This window comes from Canis lupus, chromosome 6 (assembly GCF_048164855.1).
Source record: "Canis lupus baileyi chromosome 6, mCanLup2.hap1, whole genome shotgun sequence".
NCBI lineage: Eukaryota > Metazoa > Chordata > Mammalia > Carnivora > Canidae > Canis > Canis lupus.
This window is the reverse complement of record NC_132843.1, coordinates 57,012,976-57,025,780: the sequence shown is the minus strand read 5'-3', so window position 1 is coordinate 57,025,780 and position 12,805 is coordinate 57,012,976. Positions and strand designations below refer to the sequence as shown.

Below are 12,805 nucleotides of genomic sequence, written 5' to 3'. Positions count from 1 at the left end.
TGAAGATTTGAGAGAGAAAAATCTGGATATTTGAAATTACTTTAAGCTCTTCCTTTACCCAACATATCCAATTTTATCTTTCTGGTAGAAATTTTTTAAAATTTAAATGTCAAACTAAAAACAAACTCTTGTCAGTAATAACTAACTGGCAGTTGGCAAACCAGACTGCAGTTCTTCTAGCATTTAAAAAATAGTCTTAGATTATTTTCTAGCACAGGGGTCAACAAACTTTAAAAGTAAATGGCCAGACACTGAGTATTTTAGGCTTTGCAGACCATACGGTCTTTGTTGGGACTACTCAAACTCTGCCACTGTTGTGCAAAAGCAGTCCTAGGTGATGATAAGTAAACAATGGTTGTGGCTGTGTTCCAATAAAACTTTATTTACAAAAACAGGCAGTGCAACGATTTGTCCCACATGCCGTAGTTTGCAGGTCCCTGCTCTAGTATACAAATCAACTTTTAAGAAAGCAAACGGGTTACAGATAATGTCAAAACATGTTAGTGTGACATAATTTCCCAGTAATACTACTGGGAAATACTACAGGAAGCAAAACTTACAAAAAAATGGAATAAACTTCTTGGAGAATTCTGAAGATCATCAATAAACTAACTTAGAAATTCTTAATATGCGTAACATGTACACCTCTCTCAAACGTTAAGTATAACTCAATCAGTGAACAGGCATCTTCAGAAACCACCTGCCCCTTAGCAAATTTGCTCAAGATTCCTCAATATTGCTGAGGCTTGCAATTTCCACCATCCTACAAACAGTGAATGCTTTGGATTATTCATGCTCAAAAAGAGTGGCAGCCTTCTGAAGTCTATCACAAAGTTATCACAGGCAGATAGAAACCATGTTCTTGACTATTACAATTCATTAAAAGCACATTATTTCATAAACATAAATACTTCCAAAAACCAATGACAGTCTCCATGATGAGGAAAATTAATAAAATGTAAGTTTCTTTTCATTGGTAGAAAAACACTTTTCAAAGATAGATTCACTTATCTTGACTTCCTGAGTATGGAAAGGCACCACACAGTAAGAAAAAATGGAAGTCTTTTTTTTTTTTTTTCCAGGTAAGAAGTTTAGCAAAATTTAAACTTCTTTCCCTTGACAAGTTAGAAACAAAATGTGATAACTGGTCTAAGTTATTTCATTAGCTATGGAAGGACGGCAAATAATACAAGTCCAATTAAGCTTTACTTCAAATATTTTTTATTGTTTTTGGTATGTCTAATTAAATAGCTTAATTTTAAATTATGTGCAGGAACAACTAACTGCTCTACAAAAATTAGTATGTAGAAGACAAACTTTTTGTAAACTTAGAGTAATTATTTCTTCCTGTTTGAATTACACTTTGATAAGAGAATTCCTATTTCTAGCCTCATGGAAGAAATTAAACATTCTAAATTTAATTATACTAAACATTGATAAGATACTTCAATTAGAAATGATGTATAATGCTGTCTGTGTCACAAACTCAAGAGAGTTTAAGCATTCCTGATTCTTTCTAGGATTTGCCCATCTAGAACAGGTAATAACATAATCTTCATTATGCTTTGGAAGACTCACTAAATTAATTTAATTAGGTGTGCTTTTTAAGGCTTACCCCACATCTGTGCAAATAGGTTTTTTTTTTTTTTAAGATTTTATTTATTTCTTCATGAGAGACACAGAGAGAGAGGCAGAGACACAGGCAGAGAGCAAAGCAGGCTCCCCACAGGGAGCCTGATTCAGGACTCCACCCCGGGACCCTGGGATCACACCCTGAGCCCAAGGCAGACCACTGAGCCACCCAGGGATCCCCCTTCCCAAGTAATTCTTAAGAATTTACACAACTGGCTTCCCAGTCCAAAATCTATGAATTATAAAGTGCTCATTCCAGGAACATAGATCTTATTCTTGACAGGATTAGATTTAGAAGAGGCTAAAAGGCTAAAAAGGTATTTCTTAGAACACTCTCCTACTTTAAGGTAATTATAATTAGCTTCTTAAACTGGATGTTGAATATCTGAAAGAACAAATCTATTGATGGCTGAAAACCATGTTGTCAACTGTCACCTTGAAAATGTAATTATAATTTGAGAACCATAACTTCACCAAGTATATCGCCAATATAAATATCTAAATGTTATTAAAAGGGTATAGAAATATTAGATGTATTGACAAGCTATTATGATAACACAAAATATAAATATAATAGCCACCTGGGTGGCTCAGCGGTTGGGCGTTTGCCTTCCACTTGGGGTGTGATCCTGGGATTCGGGACCAAGGGGCTCCCAGTGGGAGGCCTGCTTCTCCCTCTGCCTATGTCTCTGCCTCTCTCTCTCTGTGTCTCGTGAATAAATAAATAAATTAAACTTTAATAATAATAATAATACAAAAGAAAGAGTTATAGAGAATATCATAAGTTAAAAGTAGTATCTGCTTTCAGAATAAAAAAAAAGTTTAATTCTAGTTTGGTCTCTCAGTAAAATGTGCACACACTGAAAGTCTTGCGTGTGATAAGTACTCTTTAAAAAATAATATACACTGCACTGTTTATACATATCTACTTTGATACGAAAAGGATTTAAGAAACAGTATGAAGCTCAGTCCCAGACTGATTTTAAATATGCAATTTTAGTCTTTCGTTTCCTTCTCTTCTGTTTTTAAAGCACTCTTCCCAGATTTTATTTGTAATGATGGCAACTAAGAAAATTACAATGATAGTATAAGCAGTAGGAGGGCTTCATTTTAAATCCTTTTTTTTTTTTTTTTCATTTTAAATCCTTAAAAATATTTTATGGGATCCCTGGGTGGCGCAGTGGTTTAGCGCCTGCCTTTGGCCCAGGGCACAATCCTGGAGACCTGGGATCGAATCCCACGTCGGGCTCCCGGTGCATGGAGCCTGCTTCTCCCTCTGCCTATGTCTCTGCCTCTCTCTCTCTCTCTCTGTGTGACTATCATAAATAAATTTTTTTAAAAAATTAAAAAAAAATTTTATAATGACTGCTTCAAGCCTTTCTAAAGCAGCATGCTATGTAAGCTACATTAAAATTAGTTTTATTGAGGGGTGGTGGTGGTGGAAATCAGCTTCAAACCTTATTCTGTGAGTAGTTTATGGGTTAATGTTACCTACCACAGCAGTATGTGGGATCTTACTGTCAGTCCTTTAGCCAGTTCTATAAACACAGGGAGAAACATACTGATGTCGGATTATCGGGAAGCAATGCTTGGGAGATATATGGAGAAGATAAGCAAGGGACTGGGAGTACAGATTCATGTGAGGGGATATTACTTTAGTAATATCGGGGTACTTGGAGGCAGTAGGTCTAATAAGGCTAATAACAACCAATTACTGAACACCAACTATGTGCTAGGTACTACCACACAACATCCCTCATCTTTGCAAAAGTCCTTCAAGGAAATGTGTATGCTACTATGTGTTTCACAGATGAGGAAGAGGTTCAATAACTAGCCAAGATGCTGAACAATGGGATAGGTATTAAAACCCCTCAATGTGGATAACAAATTCTGTGTTTTTTTTTCTTGGAAAGCCAGTATTTGAACTCAGTTCTGACTACAAAATCCATGTACTCCTGCCATGCCCCTCTGGGAGCCTCCCATGTCACTCAGCTCAGCAACAGAGACAAGAGGTACTGTGGCTACAGCGGCCCTTGTTGATTTCTCTGACCACATAAAGGCAACTACAGTTACAAAAGTGGAAGTCTGCCCACTGTGGGTGATTAAATTAATAATGGCGCCCCAGTACTTTTTTTTGGCAGCATATTTTGGCATTGGTGGTGCTCAGTGTGAAAATTACAATACTCTGTAATCCCAGTGTTACTGACATGAAAAGGGAGGGAACCATTACCCATCTGTAGGAATCTGAGGAATTAAAACATGTTCAAGAGAGACAATATGTCAGCTGGAAAACAGTAAGTTTGAAATCAGTGTTTCCCCAACATTGCTTCATGGGAATAGTGTTGCTAATTACCATTGAAGAGCTCTATCGATGAGAGGGGCCCAATTTTTAAAAAATACTACAACTAACTAAGATATTCAACTGAAGTCAGCCTTGATTCTGGGACTGTACTATAATGAGATGTCACTGTTACTCAGATTTGTGGAAATAAATGTTGCGACAAACACCATTACTGTGCTCCATTAACCTTTGTGGGTTTTATTTTTCCTTCCAAATGAGTTTGTATTTTTGACAGTTGCTACAGACAGAGGAAAGTCTGAAACATTCTCGTGCCAAGCTGGGAACAATTCACCTTCTAAAAGTCTTTGTGGATGTGACCATGCACAGCTAACACAGTACTGTGCCACTTGTTTTCTCATTTTTGAAAGTAGTCGATAGCCACTTTCTCTCTTTCTTTTTCCCTCTCTTTCTCTCAGCTTCTTATGAAGATTCCAAGTATAAATGCAACAGGTGGAGTTACCTACAAATATACAAACTGAAAGAAAAGAAATATTATGGTTGGCTACTCAAGAGTTTCCTGAAATGAAAACATACCTGGACATTTATCATGGCCAGAGTGCGTCTAAATCAAGAAGGAACAGAGGGAGGGGAACTTGCCACTACTCCTACTTTAGGGAAGAAGGCACTCTGCTCTCATGGGTGACCCAGGCCTCTCATACCTTGTATCTATCCATTGGGTCTTCCTGCTGCAGCTGACTCTCTCGCATTGTCTGGTATTCTTTCTCATATTTCTTCAGTTTCTTGGTTGGTACCTACAGGGATTAGAAGAAAAGCATGTCAGATAAGGACATGATGTAGGAAAACATTTCCTTTAAAAAAAAAAAAGATTTCATTTATTTATTCATGAGACACACACATACACAGAGGCAGAGACACAGGCAGAGGGAGAAGGAAGCTCCATGCAAGAAGCCCGATGTGGGACTCGATTCTGGAACGCCAGGATCACACCCTGGGCCGAAGGCAAGTACTAAACCACTGAGCCACCCAGGCACCCCAGGAAAACATTTCCTGGTATGTTTCCTAATTTAAGTCTCTGGTATTCTAATGGCACACACCCAACTCAAAGTAGGGGCGGGGGGCAGTATAGATCCAAGAGCATAGGTCTGGAAACTTTTTCTGTCAAAGCCTCGACAGTACATTTTAGGCTGGGCCACATGGTCTAGGTCACAACCACTCCACTCTGTTGTCATTGCAGAAACACTGCTGTAAGTAATACATAAGCAAGCGAGAGTGGCTGTGTTGTAAATAAACAAAACTTTATTTGCAAATGTCCATTTCTGTTCTGCAACATTGTTATGTCATAACTGTTCCTTGTAAATGTATTTGCCAGTGGTTAATTCTAACCACTTTTTGGTAAAATTCATTCGTAGCCTCTACCATGTTGAAAAGGAAAATTATTTTATAAAAATAAAAAAAGTGAGTAACATGAAATATTTCTAAATAGTTAATATATTGCATCAGGGAGAATAAGGTCTGTCACTGAAAACTCCCAATAAATAACAGAATCGTTGTGCTGTATGAGATAATAGAAAATCATCTAAACAACTCATCTATTTCTTACTAAATTGTGTCATCTTTCAAAGACAGTAGTCTACTGTTTTCTGAAAAAAGACTAGGACTTATAATACTAAAAATAAACACATAAGCATAACACAGAATACAGGTCATTTTATTTGGCCCTAGATAGACCAGGGTCTGAATGCCTACTATTTTTTCTTTTATTATTAATTATGAAACCTCTTAGCAATCAGTATTTAACTTCTCTTAGCCTGAGTTTTGTCATCTATATAGCAACAGGCAAACAAATTTCTGCTTCGTAACGGCTGTCAGGAAAATTAAACGCTGTAATGCAGGCCAAGTATCTAAAATATTACCTGGTTCCTGGAAAATTTTTTTAAAGTATTCAATAAAATTAATATGCTTTCATCTATGTTCCATATAACAGATTAAGCCTACTTTTAGGCCTTCCTTGGCCAATCAAAATTATATAATTCCTTTCAACATCAAAATCTTTATTTAATGTTCAGGTGCTAGAATAAGTGACTTGAAACAAGGGAAAAAATTATCTAATTTTAAAAAAGACAACAGATGTGTTATTTTGCTGGATTCTCAGGGACTGGAAGGCGAAGATGATGTGTTGATGATGCTCCTTAGTAACTGTCGTCACGATAAGTCGTTGGCCCACAGGAGGCTCACAGCAGATGGTTTCTTGTCGAGTTCAAGATACGGTATTTAGAAAACATGCAATATATGTTAGAATCTGGCCAGAGAACTTGTTAAATAAAAAGCAAAGATGCCATGGGTCCTGCCCCTCTGTATTCTAATCCCTCTGCTCTTACATCCAGGAGCACTCCCAAGTACTGGAATTACCTGTTTCTCACCACAACCTGGAGGTTTCACAAACTCAGTCCAAACTTGAGACAGTAAAAATCATTCAACAACCACAGAGTGACAATATCCTTCTGGCTGATGGGGGAGTTTCCCCAGTGAAACAAGAAGTTAAGGACATTTTTCAGGGTGGAACTGAATTGCAAAACCACTGCTGAATACTGTCATGAGAAACTCATTTTTTCTTACTTCATCTCCAGAGACCTTCAAGAGTACACCGTGCTGAGCCAGAATGCAAACAGCAGGAAAGCACCAACTCCTGACTTTTGGCCTCAAAATCATCAGATAAACCAGGAAAATATATGTGATCATGTACCAACAAAATAGCAGCAACATTATTTCTTCTAGACTTTATTTTTTTTTAATTCTTAAAAAATATTTTATTTATTTATTTGCGAGAGACACAGCACAAGCAGGGGGAGCAGCAGAGGGAGAGCTGAGCAGGGGGCTCAAGGGCTCAAGCCCCAGACCTGGGATCATAACCTGAGCTGAAGGCAGACGCTTAACCGACTGAGCCACCCTGGTGCCCCCTCTTCTGAGCTTTAATAGGGGGCCTCAATTTCCTCTAGCTGCTTTTTTTTCTGTATGTATTACTATACTCCAAAAACCAAAAGGCTCTTAAGATGAAGTAGCAAGTCCTTGGCACCGAAGTAGCCCTGGAGCTGAGGAAAAGGGGAAGAAGTCTCAGTTTTCAGCAGGGACAGGTGTTTCTAAGGCATCCTAGGAGCAGGATCAAGGGGGGGTGGGATGGGGGGCCTCCTCCTGCAGCCATTTACCCACAAGATGGGAAGTACGTCCGTATTTCTGCACCTGAACACAGGAACTAGTGGGGACCAGTCTGAACATCAGTCCCATGTGGAAGTATTTCTACATGGTTTCTAAAATGGACCTATTCACCCACCAATGGCTGAATTACACATTGTAGGCTTGCTTCTAGAGAATATCTTCTAAAATCATATTTTAAAAATTCAAAGTATTATAGAATTTTTTTCATGTAAAAAGTGTCCTTTTAAAAGTCAATCTTGCTACTTATGTTAAGAGGTTCATTTTAATGTGAAATTTTAAAAGAATGCATTAAACACCCTCAATAAGCTAATCCTTTCCCATCTGGCTGAGATTCTAGGATGTTTGGCTTCATCTTGTTCAGGGAAACAGAGCAGGTTCCCAGAACAATATGTTGCTAGGAAACCTTCCAAGCTTATTTATCTTGTGCTGTGGGGTGATATTGAGCATCCACCTGTGATTGGCACAAAGTGAAAGGGGGGGAGGGGGGAAGGAGAAAGGTGAGCTGATATGAAACTGCTATTTATGAGATAATCAAAGAACATAGACTATCACAGTTTTTAAAACTGTATTTCAGGACAAAATTGATTTTATTTTGGGGAATGTATTATTGAGCTTAAAATTTTTCTTAGCACAGAAAGGAATAAAATATTTCTTTAATATGTAGTTTTAATTAAAAGAACAGAAAGTCATTAAGAATTACTAGAATTGAAACAACTTATTATCTCAAAGTACTACAGACATCTCTCCCCTTAAGTTAAACATTTTTAATAGAAGTGTGCACTTGGAAAATCACCAATCCTTTCAAATGTTGACCTAATTTGGGAGACTTCTTCCACCCACCATCCATCTTCTACCTGTCCAATACCCCCTATTTGACTAAATTCAGCAAACATCCTCAAAGAATCCATAATTGTTTGATAAGTGCAACTGATAATGAGCATTCACCAGTTCAAAAAGGTGTTTTTTAAAAACAACCCCAATAGAGAAACTCTGGGAGGACAATCCCCAATAAGTATAATAGCAATCGTTTAAATAATTAGCCAAGGCCTGACATTTTGGACTTGACAACTACATTTGGGGAAGCAAGCATTTCAAATAGAAGCAGTGTTTTAGGGGATCCCTGGGTGGCTCAGGGGTTTGGTGCCTGCCTTTGGCCCAGGGCGCGATCCTGGAGTCTCAGGATCGAGTCCCACGTTGGGCTCCTGGCATGGAGCCTGCTTCTCCTTCCTCCTTTGTCTCTGCCTCTCTCTCTCTATCATAAATAAATAAATAAATAAATAAATAAATAAATAAATAAATAAATAAATCTTTAAAAAAAAGAAAAAAAGAAGCAGTGTTTTAATGTTTTAAATATTATATGGTATTTTGGTTATTTCACAATATGCTTAACCCTGACATTTAAATTCATAATATAACCATTTATGTAGGACCTTTGGAGACCGTCTTTCTGGTACAATCCCTGTCTTCAAGATGAGGAAAGTGAACCCACATGCTAAGAACATTGGACTGAGCCAGCTGGTTGTGGCAGAATGATCTGGAATATGGGTTGGACCACTGTTTCTCTGGCTTGTACTCTGGGCTGTCAGGACCTGTGTATTTCCCAATATTCTTTAAGTCATGTGAGTGCTATTTTCATTATTTTTGCCATATCCAAATACTTTTTATCGATGATTTTTTTCCTTAAATCAATTGACTTTCTTACACAAATTTATTTTACAAGAAAAATATTTTGGAAGCAAGAGTCAATATACACAATTATGGTAGACAAAAAATGCCCCCTCCCCACCAAAGATGTCTGCATCCTAATGCCCAGAACTTATGAACATGCTAACTTCCAAGGCAAGTTGTATTCTGTAGATGTGATTGAGGTTAAGGACATTGAGATGGGGAAGTGATCTTGGACTTCCTAGGTAGGCCCAATGAAATCCTACGAGTCATAAAAAGAGGAGACCTTTTCCAGACTTCAGTCAGAGGAGATGTGACTGTTGCAGAAAAGCCAAATAAATTTTATGTTGCTGACTTTGAAGACAGAGGAAGAAGGGAATGTGGGCAGCCTCTAGAATCTAAAAAAGACAAGGAGAGCCTTCCAGAAAGGAATGCAGCCCTGCTGACGCCTTGATTTTAGCCTAATGAAACCCATGTTAGACTTCTCACCTACAGAACTGTAAAATAATAAATTTATCAAAGTCTTTAAAGCCTCTAAATTTGGGCACCTGGGTGTCTCAGTGGTTGAGCGTCTGCCTTTGGCTCGGGTCCTGATCCTGGAGTCCTGGGGTAGAGTCTCACCTCAGGCTTCCTGGGGGCAGCCTGCTTCTCCCTCTCCCTATATGTCTCTGCCTCTCGGTGTCTCTCATGAATAAATAAATAAAATATTTTTTTAAAAAGCCTCTAAATTTATAGTTTTGTGTTGTGGTAACAGTAAGAAACTAGTCCAACAACATATTATAAATCATAACTATCAACTGAACTACCAAGTGTTTACAAACAAAACTCATTGAAAGTCTTAAAAGCTCTTGCTGAAAGAGTAACCGCATTTTACAACCAATCGCAAATTACATCAATATAAAATAAACTGTATACTGTCAGTTCTTACGTTACAAATATCAGAATAGCAGTAAGCAGTAGATAAAAACAACTCCACCCCAGCCAATGTGTAGATTCATTGAGTCCCTTCCTGCCTTCTCCTCCTTACCACCAATGGCAACCAGTTGTGGCATTTCTTAAACTGAACTATTTTTGCTAAGGATCTGTATGATGTCTCCTGATATTTTCTCTTGCATTTTATCATATTCCATTTTTAAAATGCCTGTTCAGATCTAAAATGACTCCACGAGCAGCAGTTTGAAGGACATGACTAAATCAAGGGGGCTTTTTCATCTATTACCCTGACACTCATCCTCACTGGGCTATAATACTAAATCACTGGGGAGGCTCTATTAACTCCTGTCCTGGTCACCAGTGCAGTCACTTGCCATTTACTGATGAAAGTGGGTCCTATTCAGCTGTTAACAGGAAATACATAGAAAAGAGCTTTATGAACTTAAGGGCAAGGGGGCGGTGGGAGAGTGACCTTGAAAGGAGAAAGTGCAATAGTTGCTTATTTGCTTTATTATTTCTCTCACCTGTCATCATGCCATCATACCAGCCTCAGCTGGAGAAGTGGGAGAGGAAGACTGAAGAATATGCTCAACTTTCTTTTCCTATGCTCTCCCTCTTCTTTCTTTTCTGTTTTTTTCTTAAAGATTTTATTTATTTATTTGACAGAGAGAGTGCAAGGAGGGGGAGGGGCAAAAGTAAAGGGAAAGGCAGGTTCCCCCTGAGCAGGGAGCCCAATGTGGGGCTCAATCCCAGACCTCATGACCTGAACTGAAGGCAGATGCTTAACCGACTGAGCCACCCAGGCACCCCTCTCTTCTTTTCATCTAAAGCATACATGTCTTGTTTTTACATATGACTCTGATAGAATGAAAATACGTTTGTGGATATACATAATTTTTGTTGTATATCAATTTTAGATTAATTTAACCATCTTTATCTCACTAGCGACACCTAGTTTTACTGCCTTGCTTTTACTTTTATTACATTGAGTAGTCCTTGCTAATACTTGAATTTCATGTGTGTTAGTTATTTTTAATAAAACATACTTCTCTTACATACATGATGTGGTTAGGATTCCTGATTATCATATGTGATTCTTTATACATGAAGGCGTTTAAGGTGTCTTTTCAAACAGCACAGATCTTAAGCTCTGGATTGTAACTAATGGAATAACAGAACTAATTCTGAATTAACAAATGGGAAGCTTGCCCATTCTATTAACAAGGGAAACATATACACAGAAAGAGGGGAGTGGCACAGAGAGTTGAATAGATGTGTGCAGGATTTTCAACCTGGTCTGTACTCTGCAGCGTATACGGCAGGATTCTTGGCATATGTTGGTCTTATGGAAGAGTGCATCAATGTTGTGAAAAGTGGATTCGAAATTAACTAGAGAAAAGAATCTAGGAGCGACTAGTGTTTCTCAAGGTAGGGGTATTACTGGCATTCTGGGTGGAATGATCTGGGGTTGCATTAGGGTCTACTTCCCATTTCTGAGCCCCTAGTATCCTTTGCCCATTTATGACAGCGCCTACTAAATGTTGGTTGTGCCCTCCAGTCACCGTTACGGTTTGGATGCCCACACAACACAAATAGGGAGGAAGGGGAAGGCATTAAGGGATGAAGGGTAGACACTCGAGAAAAAGTGGGATTTGTGCTGAAAACCTCTGAGCTGTGCTGTCAGTACAGGCACTGGAGGTTTTCAGCACTGCATTCATATATTATGATGTCCTCTTCCTTCTGTTCTGTTTTGGATCAGCAGTAATTGGCACAAAGAGAAACACGAAGTGCCTGCATGTCAAAGAATTCCCTAACACTTCTAAGGCTATAATTTAGAAAATTATATATTTAAGCCTCTCAACAACTCTGCGAGGTATTATTTGGATTTTACAAATAAGAAAACCTCCTTGAAGAGAGGCAACTTTCCCAAGATCATACAGCTGGTAAACAGAGTCAGAAATGGGATCTAGGCCACCATCTCCCTCTATCTTCTGTCCTCTTTGACCACTTTGCTCTACCGCCTGGGACCAATTAAGGCAAAGCTCCTGAGGAAGCCGACAACCTAGATGTAGTGCCAAATATGCGTCTAATTACCATATAGTTTCATATGTGCAATAAAAGGCTATCAGTACATATTTTCATAAAAGGTGCAAGAAGAAATTTGCTGGGGGACGGGGAGGAGCACCTCCATGAGGAGAATTTTCATTAAGACTGGCGTATGTAAGCTTTCTTGCCCAATTAAAAAATCGCATTTCTCCTGTGCTAAATTTTAACAATGGGCTAGTCACTTGTCAGAGCTATTATTTAAAACTTGATGAGTCTGCTTCTCTATTTCAAAAATAAAAGATACAAAAATATTTATTAATGGATGCAAATGCTGGCAAAGTAAATCACTATTAAAAAAAAAAAAAAAAAAAGGCTGCCGAGATCTATTTAAAATTTTCCTGATGGCCAGGAGTCTGAGTGCCCAAAAATTAATAAGCCAAAGGTTCTAGAAATTATGTACTGTTCTTGCTCACTTCAAATAATTTTTTTTGCTTCAAATAATTTCTTAGGATGAATATAGATGATCCCATTTAATCATTAGAGAAGAAACAGACACCTATGGTATGACATTTCTTGGTGATCTGGGGTTGTAGGCTTCACTTAATCTTCTTCACAGTGTTCAGCAAAAGAAGTTACTTTGACTCTTTCTAAGCTTTTAGCACTAGGAGGAGGCGGAACATAGTCAATGATATTTTACCCCATGAGATTAGGGGGGAAAAAACTTCAGAGACCATAAGAACCTATAAATGATGATTAATTGTATTCTTTTTTATTGAGGCATAGGTGACATATAACCTTATATTAGCTTCACGTGTATGATATGATTCAGTATTTGTATACATTGCAAAATGATCATCTCAAATAAGTCTAGTTAAGTTAGAGAAAGTATTTTTGTAACTCATAAGATCTACTCTCTTAGCAAGTTTCAAATGTGCAATGCAGCATTATTAACTACAGCCACCATGCTGTACATTATTTCCCTAAGGACTTATTTATTTTATAACTTTAAGTTTG

The 12,805-nt window shown here is 38.0% G+C and overlaps 1 protein-coding gene across 13 annotated transcripts in view; it reads right to left on the bottom strand.

The window, feature by feature from the left end:
• RABGAP1L (RAB GTPase activating protein 1 like) overlaps positions 1-12,805 on the bottom strand; it is a 728,064-nt gene that overhangs the window by 28,338 nt on the left and 686,921 nt on the right. For 9 of the 13 annotated variants that reach the window (XM_072830693.1, XM_072830694.1, XM_072830691.1 and 6 more), the window contains one exon: positions 4,633-4,725. In XM_072830693.1, coding sequence (XP_072686794.1) covers positions 4,633-4,725 — 93 coding nt within the window. Of the gene's footprint in view, positions 1-4,146; positions 4,449-4,632; positions 4,726-12,805 lie in introns of those variants that run through there. The other 4 variants (XM_072830698.1, XM_072830697.1, XM_072830705.1 and 1 more) reach the window with 1 other exon arrangement.